At 44.6% G+C, this 14567-nt stretch overlaps 1 protein-coding gene across 7 annotated transcripts in view; it reads left to right on the top strand.

Annotated features, from left to right (window-relative positions):
- Positions 1 to 14567, top strand: part of WDR59 (WD repeat domain 59) — an 89753-nt gene that overhangs the window by 40001 nt on the left and 35185 nt on the right. For all 7 annotated transcript variants that reach the window (XM_045443541.1, XM_045443546.1, XM_045443542.1 and 4 more), the window contains exons 9-14: positions 3387 to 3464; positions 5628 to 5784; positions 9034 to 9113; positions 10286 to 10418; positions 10554 to 10678; positions 12943 to 13107. In XM_045443541.1, the coding sequence (XP_045299497.1) occupies positions 3387 to 3464; positions 5628 to 5784; positions 9034 to 9113; positions 10286 to 10418; positions 10554 to 10678; positions 12943 to 13107 (738 nt within the window). The remainder of the gene's footprint in view (positions 1 to 3386; positions 3465 to 5627; positions 5785 to 9033; positions 9114 to 10285; positions 10419 to 10553; positions 10679 to 12942; positions 13108 to 14567) is intronic.

The following is a 14567-nucleotide window of genomic DNA, read 5'->3' as shown; positions in this document are numbered from 1 at the left end:
AGAACCCAGAAACCATCCAGTTCACCCCCTCCTCTTTCCTCAAGTTTGTCACCGTTCAGTGACGTCTTTCCCACCTGTGAGGCTGGGATTCCATAGGTATTAAAGCAGGTGACTGGCCAGTTTCCACCTGTGAGATTCAGCCCCTGTTCCTTACTTGTAGGCTTAGCCTACGTATTAAATGAGATTTTTTGACATGGTATTTGATGTATTCCACTATATCCTGGTGGGTGGAAAGCAGTTTTTATTGAATGTAAATAAATAGCATAATTGTAGAAAGTGTAGGAGTTTAGAGGCACTTTGCATAATATTCAACCGTTATTTTTAATAATTTGTAGATAAGGGTCAGTATGTCTTTTTTTTTCCCTACATAATCATTTTCTTAAGTATACCTTAAGAAATATTAGCTTATAATTATAGTAATTTTTATTATATTTTTATTTTCTGAATTCTAAGGGGTGCACTGGAACAAGGTGCCATTGAATGAATGTTTCAGTCGAGTTAGGAAATTGTTAAACTGTAAAACTGTTGAATTGAGGCTTAGAACTAGATCGAAAAGAAAGAAAAGGATTTTTCTTTTATGGCTATTAAAATTAGAACATTAAGGAAATAAAAATAAAAATAGAACATGACCACAATGAAATGACTTCATACCAGGTTAGGTGGTTGCTTTTTTTCCTGAACTTGAGTTGAACAGTCTATTTTATTTTACAACATTGCCTTCTTTAGACAAAGTGTCCTGGAAATCCAGACACGGTTCCTCGGTACATCCTGACAGGTGTGTGTCTGCCCATGGGTCAGGGTCACCTTACTGAGAGAGTCTTGTCCCCATGACGCTGTTCAAGAATGTGGTTCTTTCTTGCCTGAGGCTCTTCTGATATTTCTTCAGAAGCCTTCTTTTCTGATCTGTAGCTCGTAGCAAAGGCCCTTTGGCAAGTAAGAGAAAAGCAGAAATCACCTATGAAGGGGAGGATGGCATGGCTCTGGTTCTTATAGTGACCAGTCTGTCAGATTGAAACAGACCAAAGTCCTCCACTCACATGCAATATGTAATCATTCTGTAAGACTGTCAGTGGTTGCCTTGAGAATAAGATCGTGTTCTGGTGAGTGAGGACTTGGTCAAATCCCCAGGGTCCTCTACCTTGTCCCCTAAGTTATATAATCCTTTTTAAAAAAAGGATTACTTGGGGCGCCTGGGTGGCTCAGTCGGTTGAGCGTCCGACTTCGGCTCAGCTCATGATCTCGCGGTCCGTGAGTTCGAGCCCCGCATCAGGCTCTGTGCTGACATCTCAGAGCCTGGAGCCTGTTTCAGATTCTGTGTCTCCCTCTCTCTGACCCTCCCCCGTTCATGCTCTGTCTCTCTCTGTCTTGAAAATAAATAAACGTTAAAAAAAAATTAAAAAAAAAATCACTTTATAAAAAAAAAATAAAATAAAATAAATAAAAAATAAATAAAAAAAGGATTACTTTTGTTAACAGTTACCGTGACAGTCTGTAAATGTGGATGAATATGCTTCTGTCCGACGTGACAAGTAACCAGTTGCCAAAATGTATTCATAATACTATTGTTTTACTTGTATGTAATTAGCTTAGGGAGACTGAATTTTTTTATTTGCTTGTTTTTCACATATGGGAGACTTGGTAACAGGAAAGCATTCATAAAGTGTTGAGCTAATTAAAAATCCGGAGAATGCCAAGCAGACCTAATGATGTCTAGCTTCCCTTCTTTTACAAGTTGAGGGAGCAAGTTGTAGTTTTCCCTGTGGCCATCTGGGAAATGCTGAGGCAGTTTAGCTGGAAAAGACATCTTAAAAATTTTATTATTTTGAATATGGAGCCCGAATTTGACAAAAATAAAGTGTTGTCAGAAGGAACAAGAACTGCTTTATGTGATTCCTTTAGAGCCACACTCTCCCCGAACCCCTGATTTCTAGCAACCGTTGTTGTGTTCTCTGTCACTGTAGTTTAGTCTTTTTGAGAATGTCATTTAAATGGATACATTCAGTATCTTACTTTCTGAGTTGGCTTCTTTCGCTCAGCATAGTGCCTTCAAGATTCATCCAAGTTGTTTTCAAAATCGATAGATCATATACTTTTTATTGACGAGCAGTAATCCACTATATGGATATACTGCTACAGTTTATTTTCTGTTGACCCATTGAAGGACATTGATGGGGCTGTTTCCAGCCTTTGGTGATTATGAATAGAGCTTCTATAAACATTCATGTATCGATTTTTCTGGGAATGGACCGTTTCCATTTTCCAGGACAAATACACAGGAGTTGAGATCACTGGGTCAGTGGTACGTGCTCATTTACTTTTTAAGAAACTGCCAAACTGTTTTCCAGAATGGCTTCTGTCATCTGTTTTTTTTTTTTTTTAGTGTTTTATTTATTTTTGAGAGACCAAGCAGGGGAGGTGCAGAGAGAGAGGGAGTCATCTATTTTTAAAAATAATTTCCTAGTGGGGTGTCTGGGTGGCTCAGTTGGTTAAGCGTCCGACTTCACCTCGGGTCACCATCTCACTGTTGGTGAGTTTGAGGCCCGCGTCGGGCTCTGTGCTGACAGCTCAGAGCCTGGAGCCTGCTTTGGATTCTGTGTCTCCCTCTCTCCGTGCCCCTTCCTCGCTTACGTTCTGTCTCTCTCTCTCTCTCAAAAATAAATAAACATTAAAAAAAATTTTTTTTAAGAGAAAATAATTTCTTAGTACTTGAGTAATTCAGAGTCTCACTCTCGGTCCTCCTGCCTTTTGTGCTCTGCCATTTCCTGCTTTCATGACAAATGTTCAAGCTCTAAGTGTAGTTGTCCCATCATGGAAAACACAGGCAGCTCAGGCAGAGTGTGTCTGGCTTACCTTCATATGTTCCGCGACCTCAAGTTCCGCATGTTCGGGGGCGGTGGCGGAGCGGGTGTGACCTTGCACGAGTTAGACTGTTCAGTAATTTAGCTTCTTCATTTGAAAAAGAGATGAATAACACCCGTTATTTGGTTGTAAAGATTAAGCGGGATACAGAGCTGAAAGCTCTAAACTCTGGAATGCAGTGAGTAGTCAGTACATCAGCCTAGTTCCTAGTTACATTACCCTACACGGTGTAAACGCGATGTGGCGTGAAAACATGTCATTCTTACCTTTCAATTACAAGGCTGGTGAGTAGGCAGGCTGATGATGGTGATCTGCCCCCCCCCCCCCCCGGGGCCAGTCCTTGTGGAGTCCGGAAATTCCCCGGGAATGTTTGTAAATGGGAGAGGGAGGGTTGTGTCTCTGCCACGGTCCCAGGGCCAGGGGGCTGCGTGGAACACACCGAGGACAGAGCGAAGCTGGGCTCGTTTCGGTTGTCGAGTCTTTTGATAGCGTTTAGTTCACACATTATCCTGCTCTCTTTCTTCCAGTTCTGGGACTACCGCCAGCCTCGGAAATACCTCAGTATTCTCCCTTGCCAGGTGCCCGTCTGGAAGGCCAGATACACGGTGAGTGGGATACCCCACCTCCTGCTGGGGAGCTTCACCTTGGTGTTCCAGTTGGGGGGGGGGTGGGGCGAGGGCCACGAGGGCCATTTTCTCTTACTTTCTCTGTGAGGCAGTTTTCACCTCCTGTCCTGGTTGAGGGGTGGGGGCACAGGCGGTCTTGATGGCATAAAAGCTGCCAGGTATTTAAAAACTGGCACTTCGAGTGTTGGGGAAGAATCTGCGCTAGGATTGCTGGCCACCGCCTGGGAAGCCGGGCAGCACGAAGGTGGTCACTAAGGGCAGGGGAAGTGGGGAGATGGAGCCACAGGGTTGAAGTGCTTTCAGTGAGTGGATTTCTTCCCGATGGTGGGAAGAATTCTGGCTTTAGATTCGGAAGACCTGGGTTTGGGATCCATCGATGCCATTTAATTTTTCCCCAGGATTTATTGAGATATAACTGACATATAACATTGTGTCAGTTCAAGGTGTCTGATACACTTATTTATTGCCAGACTACTGGTACCATAGCGTTAGCTAATACCTCTGTCACATCACATAATTACCATTTCTTTTTTGGATTGAGAACATGTGATATTACTCTCTTAGCAACTCTTGTGAGTGTAATATGGTATTGTTCACTCCCGTCACCATGCTGTATATTAGATCCAAAACTTACTCGTCTTCTAACTAGAAGTTTCAACTGGAAATCTGACCAGCATGTCCCCATTTCCCCCACCCATCAGCCCTTGGCAAACACCATCCTGCTCTCTGTTTCTGTGAATTCAGCCGTCTTAGAGTCCACATGTAAGTGACCTCACCCAGTATTTGTCTTTCTCGGACTTATTTCACTTAGCGTAGTGCCCTCAAGTCCACCCATGTTGTGGCAGATGGCAGATTTCCTTCTTTCTCCTGGCTGAATAGCATTCCGTAGAATATATCTAATACGTCTTCTTCATCTTTCCATTGACGGACACTTAGGTTGTTTCCATATCTGGGCTGTTGTGAATAATGTTGCAATGAGCCATTTAATGTTTGTGTGGCCTTGGGCAGGCTACTGGATGCTTTTGAGCAATAGTTTCCTCCTCTGTAGAATATGAATAATAATTTTTACTAGGTCTTCCTTTTTATTATTGTGATAAAATTTACCATTGTAAGATGTTCAATTCAGTGGCATTTAGCACATGCACAATATGCCTTTCCTTTTGAAAAATTGTGTGTGAAACGCTTTGTAAACCATAAAATGCCACAGATTGGGGGGGGGGGGCAGGCTGTTATTAGCCTTCCCACAATTTTTCCCATTGCCACATTGATAGCTGCTGATCAGATATAATCTATTGTCCTCAGTGTCAATTTGAAAGGGAGCACAGAGGTGAATAAAGCTGCATTTCTGCATTAGGCTGTCACCCTGAGACTCTGTGGAGCATAGAAGATAATTTAGGGATTAAGTGGCTTTTGCATCTAGGAGTGCTTGTCAAGAAATCAGACATTGTTCTTATGCATTGAAATACTTCTCTGGATTAATATGTTTACTTTAAAAAATAAACAGAGAAGTCCAGGAGTGCTGCCAGGAGGGCAAGTGAAGATAAATGTGCTTTTAGATGACTGTGGCTTATTCCTTAAAGAACAGAGGCCGATTATCTACCAAATGGGCCCCTCAGCTCCCTAGCAGATGAGGTGTGGATAAGTAAAACATGTCAGTCCTGAAATTGGAGGGTTTTCCTCTGAAGAGCTGCAGTTTTGGGGCCAGGGAGGTGCTGCCTGATGCGGATGTGTGCTTCTGGTGTGTGTCCACATGGCAAGAATTCTGCTTGCCGCTCTGGGGTTTTCCCCAGGGTGTCTTGCACAGTCGTTCTGGGGAAGCGCTAGGATGCGACACAGTGTTTCATGGCACGCAGCGGTCAGAGCCATTTGCTTGTTTCAGAATTTAAAGTTCTCCAAGGATTTGGCTTAGCTTTATTTTTTACCGGCTGTGGTCCTTTCCACACGAAGAAAAAGTAAAATAGATGCAGAAGGAAAGTGGATGTGATGGTTAACTTACGGTATTGGAAAAAAATCTCCCCCGAGTGGTTGGGATCCCCCCATCGTGTAATTTATTTTAGTTAGGAAAGCATCCCAACTTGGGTAATTCAAGATTCAGCGGAGTCTCCCTGGAATAATCACCTTCTTTTCCCTTTCCTGCCGTAGCCTTTCAGCAATGGACTGGTGACTGTGATGGTTCCCCAGCTGCGGAGGGAAAATAGTCTTCTCTTGTGGAACGTCTTTGACTTGAACACGCCAGTGCATACCTTTGTGGGGCACGATGATGTGGTGCTGGAGTTCCAGTGGAGAAGACAGAAGGAGGGTGAGGGGGAGCCTGATTTCCTCCTGAGCCGTGGTCCACGGCATCTCCAGTCAGGGTTGGCCGTGTGGCCCAGCATGGGCACCTCAGGGCTGGGCTTTAGAAACGAGAGAGTCAGGGGGGTCGCCACCTTTCACGGTAGATGGGTAAAGGGGTGTGCGGCTGTGGTTTCTCTCCCAGGTTTCTCTTCTCTTATGTTCAGTGTCATCTCTCACCTGTGTGGAAGAGATCCGGAAGAGATTGATAGACTTTCTGTCGGATCATCTCTGGGGCTGAAAAACTCTGGGGTCAGAACCCTCAGAAGTCTGGCATTCGCCCCTTTCCACTCTGTTGAGGAAGGAGACCTGAGGCCGTCATCAGCGCTGCCCACCAAATAACCCTAGTTCTCTTCACGGCACGTGGTGGTGTTTTATCTCCCACCTCCCTGAAGATGGGTTTGGCCAAACGTCTTGCTTTGGTCGTGAAACGTGAACAAAGAGATGCCGTCTCTTCTGGGCTGAAGCATTAAGAGCCATTGTGCAATTAACACGCTCTCTTTGTTTCTGCCACAGCAGCTGGCAAGACTCCAGCTGGAGCTGTGCCCGTCGGCAGCAAGGATGAGGTGGGGGTGTAGAGGGAGCAAGATGTCCTTGCTTTAGGCCACTGAGTTTCGGGGATGGTTCTTGAAGCTGCATCTAGCCAGCCCTCACTAATGCAAGGTCGAGTGTAATGGGAATCACAAGCCCTCGGCCTCCGCTTCTCCACCAGCTCAGTGTGCAAATTTAGTTGCAGCCTCTCTTTTCTTGAGACCTTACTGTCGTGATCTCTAAAGGTTTTATGCAACGGAAGTGGATTTCAAGGTCTTTCCATATGATAGACGGAAAACCAGGCAGTGGAGTGGTGTGGACTGTCCAGAGTCCCGGGAAAGGTCTCTGGTAATCCTGAGATCAGAGCAGTCCTCTTATCCCGGCTTGTTTGTAACTTCACAAGCCTCTTCCAGGATAGTTTTTGAAGGGACTCTTTTGATCACCCCCTGAATTTTCCCATCTTTATTTCCCAAATCTCCCTGCTTCTAGAAACGTGAGGCTGCTTGGTTTTTATCCCATTAATTTGCATGCATGACTTTGGCTCTCAACTTCCTCTCTTGCATTTTGCCATCGTAAATAGAAGATGTAGTTTCCTCATGGTTTGGCAGGGAGAGGTTGGCCTGTAGTTTTGGATTGGAATGAAGAGGTTTTAGCAACCCATTTTCAGCTATCTGTGTTGTCTGTAAGCCGGCAGGGTGAATTGTGTATGTTGGGACCGTCTAGTCAGTAACGAGATTTTTGAGTACCGGTTACAGGTGCTTTTTTTTTTCAAATTCCTTTTTATTGTAAAGTACATCATCTGTCTAGAAAATTGCATGAAACGTGTAGATTCTTACAAATTATGAGGCGAAAATGTACATAACTACCACCAGGGTCTAGAAAAAGAACATTGCTAGAACCCCAGAAACTTCTCGATCACAGTGCCCTCCCTTCCCCAGAAGGATACAGTGTCCTGGCACTCATGAGAATGATTATTTTTTTAGAGTTTTGCCACCCATTAGTGCATCCCTTGAAATAGTTTCAGTGTGCTTGTCGAACCTTTTATAAGTCTAATCATCCTGCCTGTATTCCTGTATTTCTCTTCTTTTTCAACTTCAGGCTGCCCCATTTTATTTTTACTGCCATGTCTTCCTAGTCAATTTTTACTGGTTTAATTTTGGTTTTCACTGCGGTGCAGGGGCTCTTAGAGAGGTAGGAAGAGAATCGGGGTGTTGTAGCCAGGGGAACAAGATGCTTCATGAAGGAAGCGGCAGTCGCTGGTTGTAGGTGTTGCTGAAGGATGGATGTGCAGAATAAGAGAAAAGCGCTTAATGGTACAAATAGGAGGCCATATGATCATTAAGAGAGGAGTTCCAAAAGCGGATTGAGGATAGAAGCCAGACTACAAGGCAACGTGAACAGAGGCGGTAGGGACTGGATTCGTGAAAGAAATTGCCTTCAAAGGCAAGGAGCAGACTGAGTTGATGTTAGAGCTGCTGCCCTGTCTCTGAGGGCGAGGAGAAGGTGCAAGAAAGGGAGGGCGTGGGAAAGCAAGTGCCCTGTGGGGGTAGGAGGGAATGGGGGTGAAGGCACTGGTGGAGGAGTTGGGTTTAGAATGGAATCAGGCATAACTTTTCTTCAGTCAGGGATATGAAGAGAAGCCAGATGTGGAGACAGACAGTGGCTGACACGAGCAGGAGTCTGTACGAGGGGACTCCTGGCAGGCAGTTATTCAGAAGAGCTGTGTCCTGTGGGGCACACACAGGGAAATGCTGACACATTGAGGAGCGGAGGCCCAACTGAAGGCAGTGACACAGAGAAGGAATTTTTGCCCCTCACCCACCCTGTTAGCTCGGACAGAGTATGTTCTCTGGTGCCTCCATTTTCCCATCTGTAAAATGAGGGAATTGGATGAAATTAAAATTCTAAAGTCTTCTAAATTCTTGGCTCTCTAAGGATGGCCATAAAGGCGATTCTAGATAGGACCTAATTACTCTGAAATGCCCTGATCTTTCATAAAGCTCTCTAAACCTTTTTAGAATAATTTCCCTTTGACCAGACCTAATATGTGAAAATATAACTCAGGCCATTAAGAACATTCAAGATCGATTATCCATTTTATGAAGAGATGCATCTCTTTGCCAAAAAATTCTTTTCAAACAGTAAGGTGTCATTATGCTTTTAAAGCAATTCATTTCAAAAAATCATATTCATGCTCAGCTCCTCTGGAGCGTGTAAAAGGAGGAACATTTGTGGAGGCGAAAGTTCAGTGTGACGTTAAATCCCAGCATCCCTTTTCACCTGCTCACCTGCCAGTTATTATTTCGCTTCATTTAAGTTTCTGCTCAAATGCGACTTCCTCAGGGAGCCCTGTCTAAAAATAGCAACGCCAGCAGTTGTCTTATCCTTTTTTGCAAGAGCGCTATCACTCCCAGACGTTTTATCGCATATTTATCTGTTTGTCTGTTGCCAGCACTGGATTGTGAGCTCTGTAAAGACAGAGGTTGTTGCATTCGTGCCGTTGCCCTAGTATCTAGAACGGTGCCTGGCATATAGGCGTTGGTCAGTGAGTATTTATTGAATGGATGGATGGCCAAATGAAGGGAGGAATCTCGCTCCCCTGCAACTTGTAGCAAAGTTGATGTTGAATCCGCACCCCCCACCCCACCCTCCAAAAATTCCAGGATTCTTATTTGGTGATTTCTAGGGTCCAAGGACTACCAACTGGTCACGTGGTCACGGGATCAGACCTTGAGAATGTGGCGGGTGGATTCCCAGATGCAGAGGGTATGTATTCAGCGCTGTTGTGGAGGAGTGTAACCGGGTACGCTGGAAACCTTAAAACAAAACAAAACAAAACCAAGGGTTAGTAGTTGTGGAAGTTAGAGGGTACATGACAGACATTTAATAATACTTGATGGTTGGCTGAGTGGCTTGTATAGGCCACACTGAGGCTTTGCGGTCTCCAAGAGCCAACTTTCGTTATCTGGCACTTCTAAGCGTGAAAAGCCTCAGACTGCCTTTTCTCTTGTCCCGGTATGAGACTGTAGATAGCCTACTGAGCAAATGGCCTGTGGGCTTAATTTCTTTCTCTTCTTCTAAATGAGCTAGGAAGTCGAACCTTACACTCTGCAGTGTTCAGAGCCCTTTACATCTATCAGTGGCACCTATTCTCTGAAGCCTTTTTCAAGGTTTGCCCCACAAGTTCCGTTTCTTCCACGAACCACGGTGGCACCTGGTGTGACCTGCTGCCACGGCCCCTTGCTGTGTTCCCGCCTCAGTGTGGTTCTTTCGTTCAGTGGCCACGCTCCTTAAAGGCAGGAGCCACACCTCTCTTGTATTGCTTCCTCCACAGTGCTCCGTATAGGGTGGATGGAAAATGCTGGCTGAAATATACAACACCGTGGAGTTGGGTTTTTGGTTTATTGTGTTTTGGGGTTTTTTCGGTGCTGAAACCTGGGAATGAGAACACGCAACTCCTGCTCTTAGGTTTGTGAGTTCAAGCCCCACGTTGGATGTAGAGGTTACTTAAAAACAAACAAATAAATAAAATTTTAAAAAATGTGCAACATTGCTTAGTAAGAAGTCACTCTTGAGCATTTTGGTCAAGTATCATCACCTTACTGCCTTTCAAATATATTTTCTCCAGAAAGTACCGTTTATTCATTTTTGGTCTTGGGTTAGCTGAATAACTCCACAAAGGCTTGGAATTTAAAATAATGTTTTCTGAGGTTTGCATAAAGGATGAACAGGATGAAAAATTTCCATGTAGATAATAGAGCCTATTCTCCTGTGTATTTAACCAGGGGGAGCTGGTGGTGGGTAAAACCTATTTTGATTGTCTCAGTTTTGGGCTGACGTCTTTTAGCCTTTGTGAGTCCCATTTTTAAGTCAGAACCAGACTCGATGAACATTTCCACTGACTTCCGGAGACCTAGATCTTTTACCCTTTGTTGCAGCTTTGTGCAAATGACATATTAGATGGTGTTGATGAGTTCATTGAGAGCATTTCTCTTCTGCCGGAACCAGAGAAGACCCTTCACACTCAAGATACGGATCACCAGCACAACTCGAGCCATGGGGAGGAAGAAGGTAATTGGTTAAACTGGTGTTTTAGGTGAGGTGCCCCTCTGTGCATTTCAGTTCTGGCAGGTACCCCAGAACTGCTCTCTGACTCATTTTCAAAAAACATTTTCCAACAACTGGAGACCCTCTCTCTCCTGCTAGTCTTAAAGGAAGACCCCCCAAGCAGTATCCTGGAAGAGAAGAAGTCAGATCAGCTGGGACTGCCTCAGACTTTGCAGCAGGAGTTCTCCCTGATCAACGTGCAGATCCGGAATGTCAACGTGGAGGTACTCGGTAGTCTAATGAATTGGCTCATGCTTGCGGATGGCGCTTTGTGGGAGTGGGGACTATTTGAGCCAGGATGGTGGCTACAGATAGCTCCGCTGCTCTAAGAGGTGTACCTCTCTGCTTGCTTTTTTATTTTCTAGACTTTCTAAGGAAATAGAAGTCTTACAATGTAAATTATATTCTTACCATACTCTCTTCTCATAAGCTGGACCAAGGAATAAACTGGTGTTCACGTGTCCTGAAATCCTCTTAGATGCTCCAACACTTCATTTTCCCATGTGTGAAGATCCTTAGATCCAGGAAGGCTCCGTGAGTTGGCAAAGGTTCCTGCCATAGTTAATGGCAGAGCTGAGTTTGGCAGCCACGCCTGCCTCCCCAAGGTTCTTTGTGCTCTGTTGTACTACCTGTCCTTAGAGCTGGTCATTTCCTTAATGACTTCAGCTGCTAGTGAGATCACCAAAGCTCTCTGTTCGTCTAACATGTGGAAAGATTTAGTCTTTTCATTTTGGGCGGGTAATGAAATGCTTTCCTTCAGAGAACTGAGTCTGTGAAGAAGGTTTTTTGTGTTTTTTTTTTAACGTTTATTTAATTATTTTGAGAGAGAGGGAGAGACACAGTGCACGTGAGCACAGGGGCGGGGTAGGGGCAGAGAGTGAGGGAGAGAGAATCCCAAGCGGGCTCTGCGATATGAGCACAGAGCCCAACGCAGGACTCTGTGTCATGAGCTGTGAGATCATGACCTGAGCCAAAATCGGGAGTTGGACGCTTAACCGACTGAGCCGCCCAGGCGCCCCTGTGAAGGAGTTTTGAAGCTTGATTCGTTTCTCTTTTGCCCAAATTCAACAAATGGTAGGCATGGATATGTACCTGTGTGTACATACTTCTCTTCTTTGGCCTTTAAAACAACTCTGCAGGGGGGCGCCTGGTGGCTCAGTCGGTTGAGCGTCCGACTTCAGCTCAGGTCATGGTCTCGAGGCTGGTGAGTTGGAGCTCTGCATCAGGCTGGCTCTGTGCTGACAGCTCAGAGCTTGGAGCCTCTTTGGATTCTGTGTCGCCCTCTCTCTCTGCCTCTTCCCTGCTTGTGTTCTGTCTCTCTCTCAAAAATAAATAAACATTAAAATAATTAAAAAAAAACACACAACAACTCTGCAGGGGCACCTGGGTGGCTCAGTCAGTTAAGTGCCTGACTTCAGTTCGGGTCATGATCTCGCGGTTCGCAAGTACAAGTCCCGCACGGGGCTCTCTGCTGTCAGCATGGAGCCCGCTTGGGATCCTCTGTTCCCCCTCTCTCTCTGCCCCTGCCCCCTTGTGCTCACTCTCTGTCTCAAAAATAAATAAACAAAAAAATAAATGAAACAACTCTGCAACACGTGCTTTTATCCCCACTTAACAGAAGAGGAAACACACACTAAGAGATGTAATGACTTGTCGGAAGTCAGCAGCTATTTGGTGGAAGAGAGAATATTTGAAATCTGTCCCCAGATTTCCCACCTGTGTTCCTGTTTTTTGCTCTACTCCAGCTGCCTTCTCTGGTGGGCCGCACAAGAAATCAAGAGAGAGAAAGAATCCTCTGATTAATTGGCTATCTGTATCGATTCAGATCATACCCCCTTTGTTGAGAACAGTTGAGAAGAGTGTGGATAGCCAAGTGATTCTCTTTTAAGAAGGAGATCTTGATTCCTTTTCCAGGAGTGCTTTTTTAAAAGTATTGAGATAAAATTCATATGCCATAAAGTTTACCCTTCTAAAGTTTACAGTTTGGTGGTTGTAAACCTCAGTCTCAGAGTTATGCAACCATCACCCCTAATTCCAAAGCATTGTCATCGTCCCTAAAAAATCCCATATCCATTAGCAGTCACTTCTCATTGCCTTCTCCCCCCAGCCTCTGGTGCCAACTAATCAACTTTCTGTCTCTATGGGTTTTCCCAGGAGTTCTTTTGAACTTGAGTCAGGTATTTCCATTCTTCCTGCTTTCTGTTCTCGTCTCAAAATAAATATAACAAGTTCCAGTCTACCTCACAGCTTTAGGTTGAAGCTTTTTTACATCAAAATACTTGGAACTTATTAAATCGGTGCTAAACATGAAACATCTGTCTTGAACACAAGTTGTCCGAATCTTCCAGATTCACTTGTCTTTGGGGAATCCCCCCCTCCACCCAGTTACCAGGAACCTTGAGCTTGCACTTAGCTTGTTTAAATTCATTTGCGTCTGAAAACAAATGGTGGCCTACCTCCCAAGCGGTTGTCCCTTTGTCCCCTGCAGATGGATGCGGCGGACAGGAGCTGCACGGTGTCTGTGCACTGCAGCAGCCACCGCGTCAAGATGCTGGTCAAGTTCCCCGCACAGTATCCCAACAACGCTGCCCCCTCGTTCCAGTTTATCAACCCCACCACCATCACGTCCACGATGAAAGCCAAGCTGCTGAAGGTGGGGGTCTGTGTTCACAAATTCTCCTCAGGTGTCTTACGAGGAAACCTCTGTCCACGGGCGTCCGTGTCTGAGTTGAGGAGTAAGGTCGAGTGAAAAGTCCGATAGAGAAGATTTGAAAGTCATCTGTCCTTCCGCGCTACCGGGTTAGCCCTTGCTGTTCACTGTGTGTAGCAAACAGTGGAGGTGGTCCTCAGCCTTTTTGGGTCGTGGAGCCCCTTTGAACATCTAATGAAACCGACACAGAAAAATTTGCGCAACTGTGGTATATAATTTCAGAAACACTGTGCGTGAATAGGATGCGGTTCCATAATTGCCTCTCATCTGCTCAGAGATCTCATTAAAGCTGTGCATCAATCCCGGGTTAAGAGCCCTGCAATACATTTTCATTTATCTGGAAACAGTAGGCAAGATGTATTCTGAAGCTAAGAGATACTTTATAATCAGAAAACAAAATGTGAGGTCACTAAAAAAGTTCATTCCATGAGAGGAAATGGTGTCATCCCAGAGCGCGGCTGGCTCGTTGAACACGTGAGGCGTCTGGAGGCATGGCGGTGCCTGAAACAGGGCCGACCGGCACGGCGTCTGCTCTTAGCTGCTGGCTCAGGAACTTGCTCTGTCAGTTCATGCAGAGCTAATCAGGCAGAACCCCCATTTAAACAGCCCCACGAGCTGGGGATGCTACACCTTTTTCAGTGTGAGCAGCAGCCTGTGTGAAGTAACTGAAAAGTCCTGACCAACCAAGTTGACCCAAATGCTGTTCGCTTTGGCCTAGTTTGTATTATACACACTTGGCCCGTCTTCTTGGGATAAGATACGTAGCCAAGAAATTTTTCAGGTGGCGTAAAGATCTCTCAGACGTTACTTTGGTTTTGTGGTAGAGGTACATTTGGTGCTTGGAATTTTTTGAATCCAAGTATAATTAACATACAGCGTTAACAGTAGTTTTAGGTGTACGATACAATGATTCAACAATTCTCTACATCACTCAGCACCACTCATCGCGTTACGTGTGGTCTTAATCCCCATCACCTATTTCACTCATCTCCCACCTACCTCCCCTCTGGTAACCATCTATTTGTTCTCTCTAGTTAAGAGTCTGGTTTTTTTCTTTTGTTTCTTTTTCTGTACTCGGAATTTGAATATTTCATTGTCTATTTGCATATATAAAAAAAAGATAGATCTTCCTATTGGTATACAAATGATAGGATTAGGAAGTATCTCTAAAAGTCTAATTGAGTACTGTCTGACAGAAATGGAATGTAGGCTACACGTAATTTAAAATTTTCTAGTAATCACACTGAAAAAAAATGGAAAGTAGCAGGTAAATTAATTTCAATACTATTTTTACTTAATCCAGTATGTGCCAAGTGTTATATCAACATGCAATCCATGTAACAATTGTTGAGACACTTTGCATTCTTGTACTAATAAGTCTTCAACACTTGGATGAATTGTAT

This window comes from Leopardus geoffroyi, chromosome E2 (assembly GCF_018350155.1).
Source record: "Leopardus geoffroyi isolate Oge1 chromosome E2, O.geoffroyi_Oge1_pat1.0, whole genome shotgun sequence".
In the NCBI taxonomy this organism is placed as follows: Eukaryota; Metazoa; Chordata; class Mammalia; order Carnivora; family Felidae; genus Leopardus; species Leopardus geoffroyi.
Note: the sequence above shows the minus strand (reverse complement) of the source record. Positions and strands in the feature narration are given on the sequence as shown.